The 25749-nt window shown below is 40.5% G+C and overlaps 1 protein-coding gene across 4 annotated transcripts in view; it reads right to left on the bottom strand.

Annotated features, from left to right (window-relative positions):
- The window catches only part of LOC126483988 (GATOR complex protein WDR59), a 292472-nt gene that overhangs the window by 128976 nt on the left and 137747 nt on the right, over positions 1–25749 (bottom strand). For all 4 annotated transcript variants that reach the window (XM_050107289.1, XM_050107291.1, XM_050107292.1 and 1 more), the window contains exons 14-15: positions 17986–18212; positions 15606–15763 (exon numbers count right to left, since the gene is read on the bottom strand). In XM_050107289.1, the coding sequence (XP_049963246.1) occupies positions 15606–15763; positions 17986–18212 (385 nt within the window). The remainder of the gene's footprint in view (positions 1–15605; positions 15764–17985; positions 18213–25749) is intronic.

Below are 25749 nucleotides of genomic sequence, written 5' to 3'. Positions count from 1 at the left end.
GTTTTTTGCTCGCGTATCATGTCGTTTTTGGAAACCCAGAATCTACTATGTAGGAATCAACATGGATTCCGGAAACAGCGATCGTGTGAGACCCTACTCGCTTTATTTGTTCATGAGACCCAGAAAATATTACATACCGGCTCCCAGGTAGATGCTATTTTTCTTGACTTCCGGAAGGCGTTCGATACAGTTCCGCACTGTCGCCTGATAAACAAAGTAAGAGCCTACGGAATATCAGACCAGCTGTGTGGCTGGATTGAAGAGTTTTTAGCAAACAGAACACAGCATGTTGTTATCAATGGAGAGACGTCTACAGACGTTAAAGTAACCTCTGGCGTGCCACAGGCGAGTGTTATGGGACCATTGCTTTTCACAATATATATAAATGACCTGGTAGATAGTGTCGGAAGTTCCATGTGGCTTTTCGCAGATGATGCTGTAGTATACAGACAAGTTGCAGCATTAGAAAATTGTAGCGAAATGCAGGAAGATCTGCAGCGGTTAGGCACTTGGTGCAGGGAGTGGCAAATATAATGTATTGTGAATACATAGAAAGAAGGATCATTTATTGTATAATTATATGATAGCGGAACAAACACTGGTAGCAGTTACTTCTGTAAAATATCTGGGAGTATGCGTGCGGAACGATTTGAAGTGGAATGATCATATAAAATTAATTGTTGGTATGGCGGGTACCAGGTTGAGATTCATTGGGAGAGTGCTTAGAAAATGTAGTCCATCAACAAAGGAGGTGGCTTACAAAACACTCGTTCGACCTATACTTGAGTATTGCTCATCAGTGTGGGATCCGTACCAGATCGGTTTGACGGAGGAGATAGAGAAGATCCAAAGAAGAGCGGCGCGTTTCGTCACAGGGTTATTTGGTAACCGTGATAGCGTTATGGAGATGTTTAATAAACTCAAGTGGCAGACTCTGCAAGAGAGGCGCTCTGCATCGCGGTGTAGATTGCTCGCCAGGTTTCGAGAGGGTGCGTTTCTGGATGAGGTATCGAATATATTGCTTCCCCCTACTTATACCTCCTGAGGAGATCACGAATGTAAAATTAGAGAGATTAGAGCGCGCACGGAGGCTTTCAGACAGTCGTTCTCCCGCGAACCATACGCGACTGGAACAGGAAAGGGAGGTAATGACAGTGGCACGTAAAGTGCCCTCCGCCACACACCGTTGGGTGGCTTGCGGAGTATAAATGTAGATGTAGAACATAATCCACAGGAGTCACAACTATTATTGACTCCAGTAAAATCAGCTTGAAAGCAGTACTACTGCATAATGGCAATGAATATCCATCAGTACCTTTGCCTTACGCAGTAGACATGAAAGATACTTATGAGACCATGGCTTTGCTGCTAGAGGCAATCAAATATAATGGCAGCTTTGCTGCGATTTAAAAGTTGTTGCGCTTCTTACAGGTTTACAGGCTGGATTCACAAAATACTGCTGCTTTTTGTGCCTTTGGAACAACTGTTACACCAAGAACCACTATACAATCAAGGAATGGCCTATAAGGAAGTCATATGTTCCAGGAAACCCAAATGTGAACAATACCCTACTGGTTGAGCCTGATAAAATCATTTTGCCTCCCCTTCTTATCAAGTCAGGCCTTATCAAAAACTTTGTAAAAGCTCTGGATAAAGAAGGTGAAGTCTTCAATCACTTAAAAGAAAAGTTTCCCAAATTAAGTGAGGCAAAGCTAAAAGAGGGTATATTTGTTGGACCACAAATAAGAAAACAACTGAAAGATCCAACCTTTGATACCAAACTCACAGATATCCATTTAGCTTCTTGGTCTTCTTTTAAAGCAATTTTGAAGGGCTTTCTGGGCACCAGAAAAGACAGAAATTATGTTACCATTGTGTAGAATGTCGCTTAAAATTCACTTTTTACATTCTCACCTTCATTTCTTCTGGGTAAATTTGGGAGCTGTAAGCGATGAGCATGGTGAATGCTTTTGCCAAGACATTCTTACCATGGAACACTGTTACTGAGGCCACTGGAACCGTTGAATGATAGATGATTACTGCTGGGGTCTTGTTAGGGAGAGTGATGAAACAGCAAACAAAGGAAGAGCTCCGTCGTCGCATTTTTCAAAAACCAAAGACAATTAAAGGTGACAACATCTTCTGAACTAATTTGGACTTTTATTGGCATCATGACCATATATACATACAAAATAGTATTGATTTCAAATGTTTTGAATGTGTATTTTTGTATGACTTAATTGTGTCAATTTTCGCCACCACCATTTTTTTATTCTGCTGTGTATCTAGGAAATGTGATGTCATAGAGAAAAAAAAAATGATTTTACCAGTGTATTCAGCACCCCAAAATTAGGTAAATCGGCCCATTTACAAACCAGATGCAGACAAAAGTTTAAATTTGTTAACTAGTGTAATGTGATAACTTACATGAAATCCAGTAGTGATACCAATGAAGAGTATTTTGTTTAAGTTTTATACATGTCTGCATCAGATTATAAATTTCCAGTAATTACTAATTTTTATAGCTTTGTAACAACTTCATCATCATGTTAAAGGCTAAGCGTTGTCACTATAGGCACATTTCCTTTCTCCAGCTTCACTTTTCAGCATTTGATAGGCTTTGTACAATAGCATCATGTGGGTTCCATTTTCAACCTGTAGCTATGCCTTTAAAAATATTTATTATCCATTCACTATACCCCAGAATTCGGCTTATAAGGTTTATATTCACCTTATATTTGCCTGAGAAGTTGACCTCCATTTATTTTAGCATCCCCTGACCTTCTCCCCTCCATACAGCTTTTTTTGTGCCTCCTCTAAGACTGTTACACTCTTGAAGTCCTGTCATCTGTGTGTAATAATAAGTACCTCATAATCATACACCATTCTCATGTATACTCAGTTTAATAAATTGTCCAAAGAAATTGTAGGGGGAGAGAGGGGGAAGGAGGATGGGACAGGGAGAGGGGGAGAGAGATGGATGGATGGAGGGAGGGAGGGAGGGAGTGAGTGAGTGAGAGGGGGAGGGAGGGGAGAGGGGGACAGGGGGAGGGGGAAGGAGGTGAGGGGGAGGGAAATGGGGAGGGGGAGGGACAGAGGGAGAGGGAGAGGGGGAGGGACGGAGGGAGAGGGAGAGGGGGAGGGGGAGGGACGGAGGGAGAGGGAGAGGGAGAGAGAGGGGGGGAGAGAGAGAGAGAGAGAGAGTTAAAACCAACACATAATATTTAAAAAAATAAATCTGTCATTACACAACATATTTTCAGAGTATAACGCATGTAACTGGAAAATTGTATGCCCAAGATTCACAATGCTAACTTCCTTTCACTATCCTGAGCTCAATATTCCCTTCATTATGAGGAATGCTGACTCAGTTGTTGAGATGGATCAAGAGGAATGCAGAAACAATGTGATGGAGAGGAAGAGATGTTTGTGTAGCGCATGCAGAGTGTGCAATGGGGTGAAGTGACTCGTGATGAGATGTGAATACATAGTGTAAATTAGTTTTGGAATCAATTACATCCCCAAATTATTGTACACCAGCATGTTTGTGAACTTTTAATTACGTTTTTGTTACATTAAGGGCATGTCTAATACTGTTGTAAAATGATCTGAAGATGAAAAACAACTGTCAAACTAATATTGACATTTGTGTCACTGCTAGCTTGTGATATTTTTATCAACTGCCAGATCTCTTTTCTGTAAAGAGACACCCAACAAGCCAATAAACATAAGCTTTAGAGACTGCTCTTCATGCCTCATGTTTCACACATCTACTTGTTAAGAGACTTTCCTTGCCCTGAATCAAATTCTTAGCAAGAAGTGTTTGTTTTCTAAGTTACTTCCATGCTCCCGTATTTAATGCAATGTCCTTCTCCATTCATCTAAAAAGTATGGAAGAATAAGCAGTGTATTCTTGAACAGAACAGTAATTTGAAGAACATAACTGATAATGAAATAGTGGAGAGGAAATGCTGTTTGATCAAATGTTGGACATGGCTGCTGGCATATACATGTCTATTGCTGGATTTAATAAACAGCAGAATACAAGGAAGTAGAGGCACAAGAGCGGTCGGAAGGCTGTATTTACCAGTGGCACTCCTGGACAATACACCATATAACATGAAAAATGTTTTAAGCAACATAATACATGTCTACACTGACCAGACACATTAATGTGAACACCTATCAAAAACCTGAATAACCACCTTTCACAGTGTGAGACATGCAGGAAGAGAGTTAATGAGGTTCTAGAAGGTAACAACTGGGTGTGGAGCCACACTGACTCCATTGCCATGGCCAGCTGGACTAATTTTCTTGGTTGAGAATCCACAGTGCAAACAGCCCGACTGAGGTGGTCCCACAGATTCTCAAGTGGGTTTAAATTCGGGGAGTTTGGTGGCCAGGGGAGTATGGATAACTCATTATGGTGCTCTCTGAACAACCCATGTACACACAGCTGTGTGACAGGTTGCATTGTTCTCCTGGGAGATGGCACCATGCCGAGGACAACCAAACTCCATGTAAGGGTGGACAAAGTCCCAAAGATAGATCTGTATTTCTGTTGATTCCTTGTGCCTTTAGGAATGGCGACATCACCCAGGGAATGCTACAAAAACATTTCCACATCATACATACCAATGGCCATCTGTATGATGGACATAACACATGTTTCATCTGAAAAGGCCACTTGTCACCATTCAATGGACATCCAGTTGCAGTACTGGCATGTAAATTTCAGCCTTTGTTGCCAATGAACAGCAGTCAGCATGGGTGGATGAACCAGGCACCTGTTGTGGAGGCCCATACGAAACAACATTCACTGAATGGTGACTGAGGAGACACTGTTGGTAGTCCCTTGGTTCATGGGTGGTCAGTTGCTCAACAGTTGCACGTTTATTTGGTCATACATATCTCCACAGCCATTATTCATCCCTGTCATCCATAGTCCGTGGCCCACCATAGTTGCCTCTGTGCCAGTTTTGCATAGCATCATATTGCCATGCACTGTCTACTTTAACCATGCCAGCACAGGAACAACATCCAAACTTGGCCATTTCAGAAATGCTTCCACCCTTGTCCCAAAAGCTAATGTTCATGCTCTCTTGTAAGTCAGATAAATTGTTCCGTTTCTGCATTACGACAATGACTGCACTGTTTTCAGCACTGACACTGAACATACGCAGTGGTCACATTAATGTGACTGGACAATGTGGTTCATAAATTATTCCATGTAATTTAAAAACCAAGGTGTATCATCAGAGTAGTCTTGTGATTAATTCTCTTGTTTCAATCATGTTCTTTCTGTTCCCTGAATCTTGCCTTATGCCATTAAGTGATAAATAACATATATATGTCTGAATTGTGAATTTATAATGCATGTTCTGGTTTTTCCATTGTTCTTATCTTATGTACCTCTGCTATAAATAATGCATACATGTGTGTAAAATGATGAATACATCCAAAGAAATTTGTCTATAGATGACTGAATGAAGTATCATGTGTTATTGTGCATGGATTTCTGCAATAATGAGCCTGTCTGGGAATTCAGTCAATAATACCAAGTGAGATGTTGATTACTGTCACAAAAGAAGTGGGTGAAGATGAAGTAGGCCCTACTAAAATATGCCCTGCTGTCCCCATAGAGATGACTGGGGCTACCTATGGACACATCTTGTGGAGTAATCTGCATGGAACTTCACTCATGAAAGCTCATTTCAAGAAGACTCCACATAACTTAGTTCAAGTCAATATTAAAATGACACTGCAAAACCTACAGAGGAATACAAACAATGGAAGGAGTGAATGTAACTGTTTAATTGAAGCATTAAGAGGAAGAGAGGTGCATGTACATGCCTGAATTTGTTGGACTTTCAGAGAGTATCCTTATTCTGAAACACATGCATGCACTCATATACCTTAAGTTAAATTGCCCTGGCTGGCAATACTGACTCAGAAGGGCCACCAAACTCAACCCTCACCTCAATCAGGAACAATGAAGTTGTCCATGATGATGTCACCCCACCCCCTCCCGCACTCCTACCCACTCTCTCTCTCTCTCTCTCTCTCTCTCTCTCTCTCTCTCTGTTTGTGTGTGTGTGTTTTTTTTTTTTTTTTTTTTTTTTTTTTTTTTTTTTTTTTTTTTTTTTTTTTTTTTTTTCCTTGTTAACTCTGAAGACGGATGCTACCTTCACTTCGTCCATTATTAGCCCATCTCAATAAATCTGATGGTAGGGATACAAAGCAGTGACTGAATAGAGGTGATAATAGCAGTTCTGGAAACAATGTTAAGTAAACAGCACTAAGTAGCAGTAAATGTGTTAACCATGTTAGTACTGCCTTAACAGTAATATTTGTTTTGTTGTTTCTGTTATGATGTTAAAATAATTGGGACACAGAGGTAGAGATGACACAAATTTGAGGTTCATAGAGCCTGACAGATTTTGGAATGATAATTATACACTATAACATAAAACAAATACTCTTTTACAGTGGCTGCTTGTAGTTTCAAGGTGGATATTTCTTTGTATAATTTATACAATGAACCTGATACAGTAGCAGAAGCTACAAATGATAGTAATGGATATGGCAACTCATTACAGCACTGTAACATGGCAGAGTGCAATAACATTTACTGATTTGTCCGAATTCATATCAATTTGAATATATGATACTACAGTAGCATATTCTGTTCACGCACTATGTGCACTGATTAAATTATGTATTTATTTGTGTACCATTGCGTGAACTTTAGTTCAATTTATACATGATATTTATGTAACTCTCAATGGAAAATGCAGGATTGAATGAAACAATATTAAGAAAAGGAAAGTTCCTCCTCACCATATAGCAGTGTGGCTTCAGCTGCCAGAGACTGCAGTCTGTGTGTGTGAGTGTGTGTGTTTGTCTATCTGTCTGTCTATTTTTCACAAAGGCCTTGATGGGTGAAAGCTTATTTTGTGACAGTCTTTTTGTTGTGCCTATCAGTGACTCAGCATCTCCACTATAAGGTGAGTAGCAACTTTCCTTTTCGTAATATTGTTATGTGACTCTCAGTCTCCTATACAATATTAATATATGCACTGGAGAATTTTATAAACTTTTTGCATTACCATCAGGACAACAGTAATTGCATCAAGTCTTAAAATCTTTATACACTAAAAGCTATAAGTTGGTTGAATACAATTTACACATAGACACCGAAATTATGTAAGCATTAAACTGCACGTCGTAATTTGGAAGTAAACTGAATATTAGTGAAAACATTGTTACAAAAAGAAGTATAACTTGAAACAAAGCTACTAAGGATTTGTAAAATATTTCTTTAACAAATGCATCCTTATACTATGAAGTGATTTATGATGTACATAACTTTTTCCAAGGTTATATTTTTAACTGTTGTTGTTGTTGTGGTCTTCAGTCCTGAGACTGGTTTGATGCAGCTCTCCATGCTACTCTATCCTGTGCAAGCTGCTTCATCTCCCTGTACCTACTGCAACCTACATCCTTCTGAATCTGCTTAGTGTATTCATCTCTTGGTCTCCCTCTACGATTTTTACCCTCCACGCTGCCCTCCAATGCTAAATTTGTGATCCCTTGATGCCTCAGAACATGTCCTACCAACCGGTCCCTTCTTCTCGTCAAGTTGTGCCACAAACTCCTCTTCTCCCCAATTCTATTCAATACCTCCTCATTAGTTATGTGATCTACCCATCTAATCTTCAGCATTCTTCTGTAGCACCACATTTCGAAAGCTTCTATTCTCCTCCTGTCCAAACTATTTATCGTCCATGTTTCACTTCCATACATGGCTACACTCCATACAAATACTTTCAGAAACGACTTCCTCACACTTAAATCTATACACGATGTTAACAAATTTTTCTTCTTCAGAAATGATTTCCTTGCCATTGCCAGTCTACATTTTATATCCTCTCTACTTAGACCATCATCAGTTATTTTACTCCCTAAATAGCAAAACTCCTTTACTACTTTAAGTGTCTCATTTCCTAATCTAATTCCCTCAGCATCACCCGATTTAATTTGACTACATTCCATTATCCTCATTTTGCTTTTGTTGATGTTCATCTTATATCTTCCTTTCAAGACACTTTCCATTCCGTTCAACTACTCTTCCAAGTCCTTTGCTGTCTCTGACAGAATTACAATGTCATCGGCGAACCTCAAAGTTTTTACTTCTTCTCCATGAATTTTAATACCTACTCCGAATTTTTCTTTTGTTTCCTTTACTGCTTGTGTAGGTTTGCCTTTTCTTAATCTTTCTTCTAAGATAAGTCATAAGGTTAGTATTGCCTCACGTGTTCCAACATTTCTACGGAATCCAAACTGATCTTCCCCGAGGTCCGCTTCTACCAGTTTTTCCATTCGTCTGTAAAGAATTCGCGTTAGTATTTTGCAGCTGTGACTTATTAAACTGATAGTTTGGTAATTTTCACATCTGTCAACACCTGCTTTCTTTGGGATTGGAATTATTACATTCTTCTTGAAGTCTGAGGGTATTTCGCCTGTCTCATACATCTTGATCACCAGATGGTAGAGTTTTGCCATGACTGGCTCTCCCAAGGCCATCAGTAGTTCTAATGGAATGTTGTCTACTCCTGGGGCCTTGTTTCGACTCAGATCTTTCAGTGCTCTGTCAAACTCTTCATGCAGTATCTTATCTCCCATTTCGTCTTCATCTACATCCTCTTCCATTTCCATAATATTGTCCTCAACATACTCCTTCCACCTTTCTGCCTTCCCTTCTTTGCTTAGAACTGGGTTGCCATCTGAGCTCTTGATATTCATACAAGTGGTTCTCTTCTCTCCAAAGGTCTCTTTAATTTTCCTGTAGGCAGTATCTATCTTACCCCTAGTGAGACAAGCCTCTACATCCTTACATTTGTCCTCTAGCCATCCCTGCTTAGCCATTTTGCACTTCCTGTCGATCTCATTTTTGAGACGTTTGTATTCCTTTTTGCCTGCTTCATTTACTGCATTTTTATATTTTCTCCTTTCATCAATTAAATTCAATATTTCTTCTGTTACCCAAGGATTTCTATTAGCCCTCGTCTTTTTACCTACTTGATCGTCTGCTGCCTTCACTACTTCATCCCTCAAAGCTACCCATTCTTCTTCTACTGTATTTCTTTCCCCCATTCCTGTCAATTGTTCCCTTATGCTCTCCCTGAAACTCTCTACAACCTCTGGTTCTTTCAGTTTATCCAGGTCCCATCTTCTTAAATTCCCACCTTTTTGCAGTTTCTTCAGTTTCAATCTGCAGTTCATAACCAATAGATTGTGGTCAGAATCCACATCTGCCCCTGGAAATGTCTTACAATTTAAAACCTGGTTCCTAAATCTCTGTCTTACCATTATATAATCTATCTGATACCTTTTAGTATCTCCAGGATTCTTCCATGTGTACAACCTTCTTTTATGATTCTTGAACCAAGTGTTAGCTATGATTAAGTTATGCTCTGTGCAAAATCCCACCAGACGGCTTACTCTTTCATTTCTCTCCCCCAATCCATATTCACCCACTATGTTTCCTTCTCTCCCTTTTCCTACTCTCGAATCCAAGTCACCCATGACTATTAAATTTTCGTCTCCCTTCAGTACCTGAATAATTTCTTTTATCTCGTCATACATTTCATCTATTTCTTCATCATCTGCAGAGCTAGTTGGCATATAAACTTGTACTACTGTAGTGGGCGTGGGCTTCGTGTCCAACTTGGCCACAATAATGCGTTCACTATGCTGTTTGTAGTAGCTAACCCAGACTCCTATTTTTTTATTCATTATTATTTTTAACTGTAAACCAATTAATAAGTATGTTCGATAATGCTTTAAAATCTAAACCATTACTGGTATGTTATTTAAGATGATGTGGCGGTGACCACGTGAGGCTGTCTTGCGTCAGTTTTTGACCAGTCTTTGTGAAGCACCAGACACCATAATTTCTGTAAAACTCATTGCAAATCTCTTGTTTTGTGAATATATAGAAAAAATATAGTCAAAATTGTGTCACCCACATGGTCTGAAAATTAGAATGCTTCAACCTTCTTCCAACAAGTGGAAAAGAGTTCAGGCTACAAAAATTTTAATTGAATTAAAGCTGAGATTTTACCAACCGACAAGAGATTTAAAATAAAAGTTAAGTCGTATAACTACAGGCTAGTCACAGCATCAGCAAACAGGATCATCACCATGTAACTAACTCAAGAGAGTGACAGAAGAGCTTCTCACTGAAAGTTGACCTCCTCCACATAAAATCAGTTTGAGAATATTTATAGAGCATTGGAAAAATTAAAACAGATCACAGATGGGAAAACTATTTGTGAGGACTGAGTAAGGTAACTCAGTGTTGTTCACTCTGCAGTGAAGGACCTCAATGGCTTGCAAAGCTTTAAGCTATTGCGCACACAGATAACGAAGGCTGCACAACAATAGTCCTTAACATGTTTCAAGAGGGGTAATAATGTTTGACCTCATTTAAAAATCACTGTGATCATACTTAATATTTTAATACCACCAAGCAGTTCAGTTACAGTAATGTTTTTAATCTATATGACCATCATCAGGCTGATGGCTCCAGATATGAAGAGCTGGATGGCTCCAGAAGACGTGAAGAACTGTAGCTGCTGTTTGGCATTACTGGTGCCTGCCACACACTATAGATCCTACCAGTAGCTCTGTGAAGCAGCTCCTCACTTCTTCTGGAGCCATTGGCCTGATGACAGTAATTGGTGTTAAAAATCAGTAACTTATTGCAATCTGTACAGATTTTTAATACTAAAAAAGTTTCTAGATAGGTAGAAACATGGCTTCTCTCCACAAGATTGGATATTTTTCATTGTCCTGGTGACGATAAAAAAGATTTTTTGGCTGCTACCTACGAGTCGCCATAACATGCTGTAATGGATCCTTTTGGGACCATCCATCTCAGCAGCAATTCTGTGGCTCTGAAAAGTTGGAATCTGACTGGCAGTGACAGTTACTCTGGCAGGAATTATCACCATGAACTTCATTTACTCTCCTTTGTAATCCAGGGGCATTTGGCACCCACTACCTCACAAGACTGCACAGTTCTCTGCAGTTAGTTGGTCGATATTTAAACTTATGCAATGCCACCTGCCTCTACCTGAAAGCAACGTTGGCATGAAGACGGTGTAATGGATGCTTCAGTGGCACTGTGACCTTTTTTTGTGATACAATTCACCTGTTCTCGGATGCTCAAATGGTATGCAGATACAGCAAGTCGACTCTAAAGCGTCCAGCTCACCTTTACTAAGCACTCATCACAGAGTTTATTTTTTACACACTGTTCCGTCTTGCACACGAACTGAGTGCAGAAGTAATTACCATATAATACATATTTGCCATACCCATTTTAAAATCACTTGGACAAATTAAAAATGGCCTGGTTGTTTCTTGACTGTTGTTAAAGAGTCAGTCAGAGGATGGGTGAGCAATGAAATGGAACACACATTATTTTGTATGAACACATTAGGTATGCTTTCACACCATGAGGAGTTATCTACTGCCAGATGGTAAGTCATGTCTCATCAGCCTCCGTAGAGACAGAAAATGGTGCTTGCCTTAAAATTCCCTAATTCCTTCAATGTGGACTCACACACAATATGTCCACAGTCAAATCTAGATCACATAAAGGCTCAATAGGACAAGAGCACACATATTCTGACTTCTTACAATGCTCTGCAAGTATCACGGTTTAAAAATGTACGAGTTGTAACGTACACTGTCCTCAGGTCCCCTATGCACGGTAAGCAAATAAGTTCTGCATCACAAATTAACGCAGAATTTTTTAAAAAATGTCCTGCTCAGGCAAACCAAAAGCAGTATGTGAATGGTTAAGAAAGATCAATACTGATTTATTGGTGATGATTGAACAGAATGATTATTCACAATGAAACAATCAAAAATACCAGAGGGAATGGGACAATATTATGAAAAGGATAGTTGCTACTCACCATATAGAGGAGATACTGAGTCTCAGATCGGCCTATCTGCGACTCAGCATTTCCCCTATACAGTGAGTAGCAACTATTATTCATAATAATGTATTCAATCCACTCAAAATACACTTTCACTACTGAGGAAGAATTTGCAAAGTTTGCTGTTTCAGGAATGCCCCCTTATTCCAACACCAGCGTTGATGATTATCCCTTTTTACAACTTTGATAATTTTATACCTTTTCCCATGATGGCAGAGACCGAAAAACCATTTGGGTGACGTGCAACTCTTCTTCTAAGCCTATCAGAGATGAATCACAATCTCAGCCACGTCTTCTTCAAAGGAATCATTATGATACTCAAGTAATTTAGGTAAAGAACAGAAAATCTAAATCTGGATGGCTGGACAAGGAACTGAATCCTGATTCTTCTGAATGTGAGTCCAGTGCCTTAACCACTGTGTCACCTTGCTCACTTTCATCTCACATGAGCTAATACACACTGTACATATGTCAACTATGTTGTGGTCACAGTAATATGTCAGTCAGAAGTGCCTATTATTTTGTTGTGGTATTAGTCTACTACGAAAATTCTAACAACAATAGAAACAATAATCAGCTATCAGCTGCATTTACCACACCAACATATGGAAGAGCAATGGCCACAGGTACAATGATACTCGTGGAGTGCCGCAGTCTGAACAGAAGTGCCTTCTCCCAGACTTATAGGAATGAAAACAACCAGAAAGTGCATGGCACCAGAACAAAGTTTTCTGATACTTAACACCAGCAGATAATCGACTTCTTCTCCAGTATTGAATAACAGCTTGCTAAATTGTATATGCTACTGCCTATTCTTGTTCCAAATAATGGCTCATAAATTACAGTGTCTCATCTATCCGTATTATGAAAAGGATAGTTGCTACTCACCATGTAGTGGGCACGCTGAGTTGCAGATCGGCACAAAAAAAAAAAAAAAGACTGTCACAAAATGAGCTTTCGGCCAATAATAATGTTGGCAAAGGCTCCATCACTGTTGTTTTGACCACAAGGATTACCTGGCAAAAGGACTGTCAGCTGTCAGATTCATTCATCTACAAATCCTGCCACAGTGACCCCATTCCAGAAATCCAGCAGAATCTCCAGTCTCTCCTCAGATCCTTAGGCCCATCCCAGAATCTTTCCCTGGAGTCTGTCTCTCTCCTACCCCCTAAGCACCTCCAACACTCCTACCTTCTACATGCATTCTAAAGACCATAAACATAACCACCCAGGATGTCCCATTGCGGCCGATTACTGTGCCTCCACTGAGAGAATTTCTGCTCTCATAGACCAACACCTTCAGCCTATTACCCACAACCTACCATAAAAGGTACCAACCATTTCCTCCACCAACTCTCCACAATTCCCATTGCTTTACCACATGGTGCCCTGCTTGTCACTGCTGATGTCACCTCTTTTTACACTAAGATCCCTAATACCGATGGCCTTACCGCTATTGAACACTACCTTTCTCAGTGACCAGCGGATTCTAAACCAACAACCTCCTTCCTAGTCACTATGACCAACTATCTCCTCACCCAAAATTACTTCTCCTTTGAAGGCATTACTTACAAACAAATCTGGTATGGCTATGAGTGCCTGCATGGCACCAACCTGTGTCAACCTATTCATGGGCCATCAAGAAGAATCCTTCCTAAACACCCAGAATCCTAAATCCCTAACCTTGTTCAGATTCAGTGATGAGACCTTCATGATTTGGATTGAGGGTGAGGACACACTGTCCACATTCCTCCAGAAACTCAACACCTTCTACCCCATTCAGTTCATCTACTCCTACTCAACTCGACAAACCATTTTCCTTGATGTTGACCTTCACCTCAAAGATGGCTACATCGACACCTCTGTCCATATCAAAACTGTCAACCACTAGCAATACCTCCACTTTGACAGCTGCCATCCATTCCATATCAAGAACTCCCTTTCAAACAGCCTAGCCACCAATGGCCGTTGCATCAGCAGTGACGAGCTGTCCCTCTCTAAACATACCGACGGCCTCACTAAGGCCTTTACAGACCATAATTACCCTCCCAGTCCTGTACAAAAACAGATCACCCATGCCTTATCTTTCCAGTCATCCACCACCTCCCAAAGTCCTATTGTCTGGCCACATAGGAGCATTCCCCACGGGACTCAGTACCTTCAAGGACTGTAAAATCAGAATTACATTCTCTGCAGGGTTTCGACTACCTCTCATCATGTCCTGATATGAGAAATGACCTACCCACTATCCTTCCCACCCCTCCCACAGTGGTACTCCGCCACCCACCAAACCTAAACAATATCCTCGTCCATCTCTCTACACAACACCTGCTCCCAACCCCTTGCCTTGTGGCTCATATTCCTGTAATAGACTTAGATGCAACACCTGTTACACACATCCTTCCAGCACCAACTACTACAGTCTGATCACAAACACCACCTATCCCATCAAAGGCAGGGCAACCTACGAAACTAGTCATGTGCTCTGGAAGCTAAGCTGCAACCATTGTGCTGCATTCAACATGGGCACGACAACCAACAAGCTGTCTGTCCGCATGAATGACCACTAACAAACTGTGGCCAAGAAACATCTAGACCACCCTGTTGCTGAGCACACCGTCCAACACGACTTTCTTCATTTCAGTGACTGCTTGACAGACTGTGCCACCTGGACCCTTCCCACAAACAACTTTTCTAAACTGCGCAGGTGGGAAATCTCCCTGCAAAATATCCTCTTCTGCCTCAACCTTCATTAGTCATTGTCTTTACACATCTACCCCTTCCCTGTTCCCATTCCAGCACTACACAGCCTTCTTTCCACCAATGCACTTAGTCTTTTAACTTCTCTCCTTTTCCACTACCCCCCCCCCCCCCCCTCACCCCTGTGCTCCGTCTAACCTCCTGACTGCATGTAGCTGCCCTACCCTATTTCCTCCTCATCCCTGCATGCTCCCACTAGCACCACTTTACTGTCCCCCACCCCTACCCTGCTACCTCTCACCCTCCCCACCCCAGTCTCCTTTTTAACCCCACCTGCTTGCCTCTCCCATCACACACTGCTGCCCAGAATCTGGCTTCAGCTGCCAGAGACTGTGGTCATGTGTGTGTGAGTTGCATTTACGCGCACGTTGTGTGTGTGTGTGTGTGTGTGTGTGTGTGTGTGTGTGTGTGTGTTTGTTTTTGACAAAGGTTTTGTTGGCCGAAAGCTCATTTTGTGACAATCTTTTTGTTGTGCCTATCTGTGACTCATCATTTCTTCTACATGGTAATAACAACTATCCTTTTCATAATATTGTTACATTCCATCCTGGATTGTCAGGTGTTTCATCTATGATTGACACTGTAAGACAACCAATAATTCTTCATTCATAAATTTTTATTTACTAGTTGCACACTACATTCCTGAATAATTTACTAGGAAGACATAGTAGGAACCATTTATGGTTTCTTTATAAACACTGGCATAGAAGCTATTGAAGTTTAACAGAAGCATTCAGGGGTACATGGTTCCATGCACGAAACAGCTTTTCTGTAAGAATTTAAAAATTTAAGTTAGTGCAATCAAAAGCAGAACTTTACAGAAATACTTACATATATTTTTCACCAAGTTCCCTATGGACAAAAAACAGGGCTGATGCATCATAAACTGTAATAACAGCTCTGGTTGACTTTTTGCTGCCTCTTGATGAGCTACTAAAGCCTCTAGTTCCACCATGCACATTTCTACTTCTTACTCTTGTCTGTTTTGTCTGTGAAATGATGAAATAAAGTGAATTTTTTTTGTCACTTACAGTAATAAAATATATGAAATGAGTGACTTTACTATTTATTCCCAAACCAGCCACTGGTTCAATGAAAGATTAGTGATTTGTGTAGTACCTCCTCCAATAGGAATCAAACTGTCACTAGTTACAGATCAGTAGACAGCACATAAGATTTTCTAATGTAAGATTTAGAAGTGTTCTGATCTTATTGAAATAAGTGCAAAACAAACTGATGAACTAACAAAAACAATCATTATATGACATTTTACATCAATGTTAACGAATGGAAGTGAGAAAATCAGCTGTTCTTGAACAAATCACTCCTATTGTTAAAATGTCAATTTGGTTGTACAAATTTAGGATAACACTGTCATCTGTTGCAAGACACCAAAGCAACTTGCAATGAAGGCTAGAGTGAAGAAATCTGTTTCGGTGCACTCAAAAATTAATTTTAATGCATTACGTATGGGCCTAATTTGGTGTCGCTGTCTCCTAGAATCAGAAATGCTAAATATAATCCCGAGTGTCAACCACGTACTCTGGATTTTGCAGTTTGGATAAACAGAGTGCTTTACAGTGATTAACAATTACTTTGTCTAGAAATACAATAATTGTTGAGGATAAATTATCCCACAGCCCTTTAAGAGTGCTGAGAGGAGAAATTTCTAGATTATCTGTCCTAACCATAAGCTATATCATCCTGCAGATTATAAATGACACCTATGGGTACATGAAAACTGTATTATGTGGTAAGTGCTTCAACACAGAGGAGCTGCTGTGGTCCTCATACTGTACACAATCCCACAACACTCTAATAGTGAAGCACATGTAATTACCTGACTTGTTCAGACTAAAGTGATACTGATTTGATGGTTCCAAGTGTAACACAGGTATTACCCTTCATATGCTCTTTCACGGCTCACTGATAAGAGAATCATCATTCTGTTGTGGGAACACGAAGTTATATATAAAGCTTATTCAAAAAGTAAAGTACATTCTAGCTTCCTACGTATCTACTTCACTTTTCCATGCAATTGCCATTCACTTTCAGATACTTTTTGAAACTTTGCACCAGATCCTTTAAACTCTCTGCACAGATCTCCACCTGGGTATTGAACCAGCTGATGACGGCACTCTTCAGTTCCTCATTATCTTCAAAACGTTGTCCACCTATCCATTGTTCAAAGTCTGAGAAGAGAGAATTGTCACTTGGTGCCAGGTGAGAACTGTGAGATGGTTGGTCAAAAATTTCGAACAGAAATGTGTAAATTTGCTGCTGGTACAGGCAGTGGTGCATGTGCACATGTTGCCATTGGGGAGAGTGACCTTGGATGACAGTTTTCCAGTGCCATCAATTTTGGGTGGCACATCATAATTACAGCATCAGAAAATTCATCAGCCAGCGCACCAATCATCAATCAGACAGCAAGTTTTGATCTACTTGTTTCACAATTTTATCATTTTGGATATTGGATCTTTACAAGTCTCGCCTCCACTGTCTAACCTTTCCTCGGCTCGCTACTGTAGGCTCATATACCAGGAGACACATCTGATGAATCTGACTAGCTGCAGATCCACTTGCACACAAAAACAAACAGTACACACTTTTCAACTGGAGGAAGGAACAGTGTTTGAAGAGGTTGTAGTTCACTTTCACCAATAGTCAAACAACTACAGAAACAAAGGATGGCTTCTGTGTATTCATGTACAATTGGCAGATGGTACTGCACTCACACAACATTGTTTTAACCCACCAACATTTAAGTACAAGAAAATAGCTTTTAATTTTCGAATATGCCTCATATTATTTGCAATAAGCACTGCTCTGCAGTCAATCATAATTTACCACTACATATCTCATTTAGCTGACGATCTTGTATCTTAGGACATGATAATATTAGGAGCTATATGTAATGAAACACCTCTAAACAAAATGATTATCACCAATTTGCAAGAACCCTGATACCCCTAGTGTGAAAATGGGATTATTGTAGATTCAGTGAATGACAACCGATAAAATTAAAATGTTGTAACTCTGTGCTGAATGTGCAAGGCAGATAATGTAAGTTCTTTTCATCTATACTACTTTAAAATTCATATATCATAACCAAAAATGTTGCCCCGTTTGCATTTTTTTGAGAAAACATCATTCTATAAATGTACTTAAAAAAATAAATTTACTACGTAAGGCAGAACAGAACACTTACTCTTTCTGGGAAATAATATGGTGACACTGGAAGAGGAGTATCCACAGAGTTTCCCTGGTTTACAGAAGGGTAAATTCTCGAATACTGTGATGTGGTACCAGGTGAGGCACCGAGATTAAAACTGGTAAGGCTTCCACCAAGAGCTGACAAAGATCTAGGAGTAAAGCTTTCTGAACGTGTCGATAATCTTCGAGAAGAAGGAGCACGACCAAAACACACCAACATATCTGTAAAAATTAACAGCTATTAAAAACTCAGGAAAATTGTCAAAAGTAGATGTTCAAGCACTTTTGTACAGTAAGGAAAAACAACAGACAACACTATGATAATGCAGGTAGAATCTAGGATGATTCGTTAAACACTTAAACACTTCTTGGTCTAATCAAGGAGCAGAAGAGGAAAGGAACATGTTGGTCCCTGTAAATTCACCTGACTATACCACTTTCCAGCTACGCACATGCCTTCAATCCCCCCCGGCCCCCAGCTCTCAACCAGGACGAATGGCCACTGCCAAACTGTGGCCAAGAGCAAACTGGACTACCCTGTGTCACAACATGCAGCTGTTCATAACATACTTGATTTCAATGGCTGCTTCACAACCCAGACCATCTGGATCTTTCTCTCCACCAGCAGTTTTCTGAATTGTGGAGATTGAGAGTTATCCTTATAATACATTCTCTGTTCCCAAAATCATCCCAGCCATAATCTACAGTAACTTATTGTCTTCACACCCTCCACCCAAATGTTCCCACTCCTTCTGTCCCATCACATCCTCGCAATTCACCAAGCCTACCCTCATTGTGTGCTGCTCTCTGCTGGCACACCCATTGGCTTTTTTTCCCCTTTTCTGCCCCTATCTTTTATGCTCCCTGTTTAAAAAAAAAAATTGGCTCTGAGCACTATGGGACTTAACATCTGTGGTCATCAGTCTCCTAGAACTTAGAACTACTTAAACCTAACCAACCTAAGAACATCACACACATCCATGCCCGAGGCAGGATTTGAACCTGCGACTGTAGCGGTCACACGGTTCCAGACTGCAGCGCCTAGAACCGCACGGCCACACCGGCCGGCTCCCTGTTTTCCCCTCATCTCCCTCCCCCACAGCCTCTGACACTGTGCCTGGCAGCCCTGTCCTTCCACTTGCAGTACCTACACGCTCTGCCAAGTAGCGTCAATTCCTCTTCTCCCACCCATACCTTGCTATCCCTCCCCCTTCCCCACCTCACTCCAGACTGTTGCTCCCGTCCAATGCATTTCTGTTGGAGTTGGCCGGAACAACTGGAGATAGCAGTCGTGTGTGCAAGGCTTGCTTGCTTGTGTAAATGTGTCTATGTTTTTGTTTTCTGAGGAAGACATAGGCCATAAGCTTTTCTGTAGATTGGAACTTAAATAGTGGCAACACTGCTGTGGGGACACTATGCAATGGAATCTACTATTCTCACTGATAGCACACAGTGTTGCCATACTAACTTACCTCTGAACAAATGGACTCGCCCGTCCCACGTCACCGGCATGCGTACAATCGAGGGAAACACAGTCACTTGTGAGTGAGTGGTCTAATGTAATGCATGTTTTCAAAACAGGAATAACGGAGTTAGATCAAGACTGAATGTGCAGAGGTCATGCAGCATGACAGTGTCATCACGGTCTTCAAGAGGCGTGCGGGGAATCGGCATTGCTGAACAGAACAGTGGCACGTTGGATAAAAGCCTTCAACGAAGGTCGGCAAACTGTGGCAGACATGCATCGGGCAGGTTGTCTTAGCGTCACTGAAGAAAAAGTGCATGCTGTTACCGTGTTAGTGGAAAGTGATTGACACTATATGATTCGTGAGCTCGCCCACGAAACCGGATTAGTGCATACAATCGTGTCCTGAAGGAATGCCTGGGCATGCGAAAAATTGCATCACAATGGGTTCCGCATGACTTGAGGAAATGCACAAAAGGATGCGTTACAATGCTGCTCAGATGCACTTGGAATGCTATGAGCACGAAGGAGAGGTTTTCTTACGCTGTATCATATCACTGGATGACACATGGGCCACATCATATGAGACAAAACTGAAACGCCAATCCAAACAAATGGCGTCATTACTGTTGGTTGCTTTGTGGGAGTTGAAGGGACCAGACTACAAAGGCCATCGGTCCCTTGTTCCATGACCATAAAAACCTATAAGGAGTAAAACCAAGTAAAAGAGGTAACAAGGGACAACATGGAACAAGAAAGACACAGATAAAGACCAGAAAACAATGAAATAAAAGCACACAGAGTAGTACAGTGGTTGGCCGACCATGGTGTCATTATGGGTTGCCGAGAAAGTTGAAAGTGCGTCAGAGCCCGAGTATGATGAAAGTTATGGTGATTCTCTTGTACGACCATGATGGTGTAATCCTAAGCATTACATTCCTCCACGGCAGACCGTCAACGCACAGTATTACTGTTCACTTTTGGAGCATCACCTGCAACCAGCTTTGCAAAAGAAGCAGCGACACCTTCTGCGCAACACTCCACCATTTTGCACGACAATGCACAAACGCATACAGCGTAAGCTGTGGCTGCTCTGTTTGGTTGATGGGGCTGGGAAATACTGTACCACCCACCATACTCCTCGGACTTAAGTCCTTGTGACTTTGATTTGATTCTGAAGATGAAGGAACCACTTTGTGGCATTCGCTTCAGAACTGTTCCAGAACGGCTCTATTCGCACCATCAACAGAACAGGCTCTGCTAACGGTATACTACACCTTCCACATTGCTGGCAACCAGTTCTACACAACACTGGCAATTACTTTGAAAGACAGTAACAAGTGCAAACATGTAACTCTTCTGTATTGGTTGTGAATAAATAGTTGCCACTATTTAAGTTTCAACCCTTGTATATAACAGTATTTTCATTGTGCCTGTCTGCAACTCTGAGTAGTAACGATCCATTTCATAATACTGTTGATGTTTTAATCTGGACTTACCATTTTTTTGTTTTTACATAAGTTCCTTTTGTGGACAGCAAGACCAATAAAAATAATGTAAAAATAATCAGATGTATATAAGATCCATGTGTGTTTTCATGGTGTTACAAATTTTCAGGGATGATGGAAGAGAATAACTTTATCAAACTGAAACAGAGGGCCCTAGTCCAGAGATGAGTGAGTTAAAGGTATAAGCAAAACTAATTCAGTGTTGCATCTGTTGACAGTAATGATTAGCACACACATTTTTGCAATAAAACAAATCATGTGTTTTTTAAAGCACATCACAGGAAGGTAGATTTCTTCCTCATAAACACCTGCATTGGATGCCCACCAAATATGATCCCACTTGATTTCTTCTTGGGAGGTCAAGTCAAAAGTCTCATAGAAGAGATACGTGTTAAGAGTGAAGAGGATCTCCTGTTAAGAATGACAATGTTCAAACAATGCCAGTATTGTTTAAATGGGAATGAAAGAAATTTGTACAATGATGTCACATTTCTAGAGATGTGTGGAGACATCACTTTGAATACCTATGTGAGGTAGGCACCTAGGGCAAGATGTGCTGATAAATTACTACAAAAACAATTTGCACTTTTTACCACTATCCGTGGAACAACAGTAGATCTAAAATATTCTCATTTTCACTTACAACTCATGACGGTACAAAATTTTTCATGGTTTTACCAGTAATGATTCTCTTCAAAGTTAGTGGATGGATCGGAAACTCCCATAGCATAGTAGAATGTAAATGAACAAGTGTGATGAAGTTTGTGTTAGTGGGGAGAGGGATAATACAATCTTCTCAAGAATTAAAGTTCTCTCTATTTGGAATCACTATTTCTTTAGACTATGTTCTGTTGTTTTTCTATTTGCCTGTCTGGGGTATTACTTTTGGGCTTCGTGCAGAGCCGAGTGTAGTCATGCAGAGCAGCCACAAGTGCAGCAAAGAGACCTCTGCATCGTATGCTACTCTAAGGAATATCGACAACCTGAACATCCGATGACAATAATGTCAACTAAACTGATGTTTCTGTAATGACGTTCATTTGATCACTTAAATGCTAGACCCAGTACAAGTCAGTTACTGTATGTCAACTTTGCACAGTATTCTCTGTGTTTGTTTTCTTTTTAAGAATAAACACATTATTTGCTTTGTCTAACATAATTATCCTAAGAGGAGCAAATTATTCCATCAACAGCAACCATACGTTGGTTAATATACTGCTCCAGACACTATACCTCTTCATGTATCGTGACAATCCTAATGCCAATTTTAACCTCTTAAGCCCGGAAGCCAAGAATGTACTCACCAGCTGCAGAATCACAGGAAAAACTGCATCACTCTGCCATCTGTTGATGATGGGCAACACTACTTCATCAGCAAAGAGTCGAGATGTCTGTGCTTACACACTGTTAAGATCTTTTTGGCAAGTGAGCAAGTTGGATGAAATCAGTAACTGAAAACTGCCTTTTTGGAAAAAAATACATTTGTATAGTGATAAGTGAAAATATTTAGAGGGCAACTAAATATTCCACTGCACATTGCGTTTAGAATTTATCAAGCCACATAAAATGGAGAGGAAGATACACCTATAAAATTTATGCTGTGTCTCACAATGGAACTGCTGAAACTCACAAAAAGAGACTCCACTATAAGACTTTGTTTTGAATATTGCTTCAAAGTATACTACACTGGAAGTGTATTTTAAGTAATCATGAATGTTTTAAATGTAATAAAATTCTTTAGTTGACAATTCCTGACAATTCCATTAATTTTTGTCTAATAATTCCTACACTAGAAAAATTTGAATACAACGATGCATTGCCGTATCAGCTGGCCGTGTAAACTAATGTCTGTGGGCTAGGCGTGGCACTGAAGCTTTCGCCTTGGAGGGTTAACTTAGTGAAACTGTAGAACCTATTCTGGAAGGAAATCACTTTAGATTAGAAAAACATGAATGTACACATGGGGCAATATTGACCGTCTGACACGCAAGAAGACGCGTTGAAGAAAGACATACCTAATATAGCATTAGCAGATTTAGAAAATGCTATTTAAAATGTTGACTGGGACACATTCTTTAAAATTCTGTCAGGAATTAAATACAGGAAGCAAAATGTTATCTATAATTTGTACAAGAATCACACTATAGTCATGTGAGTCAAAAAGGAAAAGGAGGTGGTCATTAAAAAGGGAAGAAACAATTGTAACTACAGCCAGTTGGAAACATTTTTCCACATAAATGATACATGATTTGCCACTCCCACTCCCCTCAGACAGTGGAACATAAATACAAAAAAAGTCATCTAATTTTATACTGACATACTAATCATAATACACTGAGTAGTTGTGTTAGTTGTATGTAAGAGAATTCACCAGTAAGTAATTAAAAATTTTTATGTATGCTACTGAAAAGCAGAAAACAAATTTGTATGTGATATGAAAGAGAAATATTCTATTAATAAAGTAATGTGAGAATGATGCCTGGAAACAAATGGCACCATAATGTGCGTTGTTTCCGGAAGTCTTGAGTGAAATTTGAGCACAATTAGCCAGGGACTTAAGTGAAAAGTTTACAATTCAAACAATGGGAAGTCCAGGATGGAATAACAACAATATTGAGATGATAGATTGCTACTTACTATATAGAATGTGTTAAGTCGCAGTTAGGTACAATGGAAACAACACTAGAAATATATAAGGTTCAGGATGAAGTCCTTCCTTAGAAGTAGACATTTCACACACAACAACAAACATATACATACATGAAAACAGTAGCCATGATTGCTCATGCGCTGGTGTGTGTGTGTGTGTGTGTGTGGGGGGGGGGGGGGGGGGGGGGGGGCGTGCGCGCGTGTGCGTTTTTTTTTTCCCCCCACTTCTCAGGAAGGACAAAAAAAAGCTTATATATTTCTAGTATTCTTTTCACTGTGCCTCTCTGCGACTCTGGACCTCCTCTATGTGATAAGTTCACATTTCAAATATACCTATACTAACTAGAGCAACATTTTCTACTCAAGCCAGTGGCAGCTTATAGGCACACATTCACATGGTTTGGTGGCAGACTCAACATTACTAGACTTTTTTGCTTCTCTTATCATGTATTTTCAATCATGTCAGTTTTTGTAGTAATTATGGTACACACTGTGCATAAACTTTGCACGAGTGCCCCGGGCGCCTTCATCAGGTTGGCACTTCAAGCAGCTGCTCAGGGCACTAGGGCCTTAAACTGTCCCTAGTTGTAACCTGTACCCTATATTAATCAACCTGTACATAGGGCATGTAAAGCAGCAAAGAAAACTAAGAAAAATTTTTGAAGAAGGATTGAAGTTCATGGAGAAGAAATAAAAACTTTAAAATTTTCCAATCACATCTTAATTCAGGCAAGGGCAGTAAAGAACTTGGAAAATTGGTTGAACAGAATGGATTGTGTCTTGAAAAGAAGTTATAAAATTAATATCAAAACATGCAAAATAGAGGAACGTAGTGTGGTCGAATTGAGTCATTTGATGCTGAGGGTATAAAGATTAGGAAATGGAATACTAATATCAGCAGACAAGTTTTACTATTTGGGCAGTTAAATAACTAGTGATACCAGAAGTATAGAGTATATAAACTGCAGACAGGTAATAGCAAAATACCTTTCCTAAGGAAAACAAAATACATCCCTACTATGAGCTATTATAACATTAAGTGTCCAAAAGTATTTTCTGAAAGTATTTGTTCAGAATGTATCCTTTTATGAAAGTGAAATGTGAATGACAAATAACACAGACAAGAAGAATATAGAAGCTTTCGAAAGGTGTCAGTGAACTGAACAGAACTGGTTTTAGGGCACAACTTGACTATAAGAAGGGGCGTCCTGAGGCATCAAGGAATAGTTAATTTAAAAAACTGGAAACTCCAGGTTGGAATATTAACAATGTAAGGAAAAGACAGATTGCTACTTACTGTAAAGATGATACATTAAGTTGCAGACAAGCACAATTAAAAGACACTTACATATTATCTTTCAGCTACAGCCTTGATCAGGAAAAGAAAGAGAAACAACACACCAACACACACACACACACACACACACACACACACACACACACACACACATTCATTCACAGAAGCAAGTACACCTCACACACACAAGACTGGCATCGCAGGCAGCTTGGACCAGAATGCAACTGTCATGTGGAATGGATGCAGCAATCAGGAGAGGAAGGGGAAGGGGCAGCAGCGTACAGGTGAAGAGTGAGAGGAGCACTGTCTGGCAGTGTGTGCAACGCTAGACTGCCGACAGGTGCAGTGTGGGGAGGCTGTGGGGCAGGGAGCTGGGGAAAATGGAGCCAAAAAGGAGAGGAGCAGAGAAAGATGGCTGGGTGCATTGGCAGAGGGCAGCACACAAAGAAGGTGGGAGATGAGAACAGAGAGATGGTGACAAAACTGAGGGGGTGGAAACCATCAGGTGGAAGGTCTGGGGACATTATGTTACTGTAGGTTGAGGCCGGAATAATTTCAGGAGTGGAGAATGTGTTGTAAAGATACCTCTCATCTGCACAGTTCAGAAAAGCTGATGGTGGAGGAGAGGATGCATATTGCCTTTCCTTCTTCATTCTATTTTACCCACCTCCCTGCCCCACAGCCTCCCGATACTGCACTTGCTGGCAGTCTAGACCCTGCACACTCCGCGAGACAGCGTTCCTCTCTCCCCCCACCCATACATTGCTATCCCTTCCCCTTCCCCACTCCCTCGAGACGACTGCTTCCATTCCACGTGACAGCTGCATTCTGGTCCGAGCT

This window comes from Schistocerca serialis, chromosome 6 (assembly GCF_023864345.2).
Source record: "Schistocerca serialis cubense isolate TAMUIC-IGC-003099 chromosome 6, iqSchSeri2.2, whole genome shotgun sequence".
NCBI lineage: Eukaryota > Metazoa > Arthropoda > Insecta > Orthoptera > Acrididae > Schistocerca > Schistocerca serialis.
This window is presented reverse-complemented; position numbering and strand designations above follow the sequence as displayed.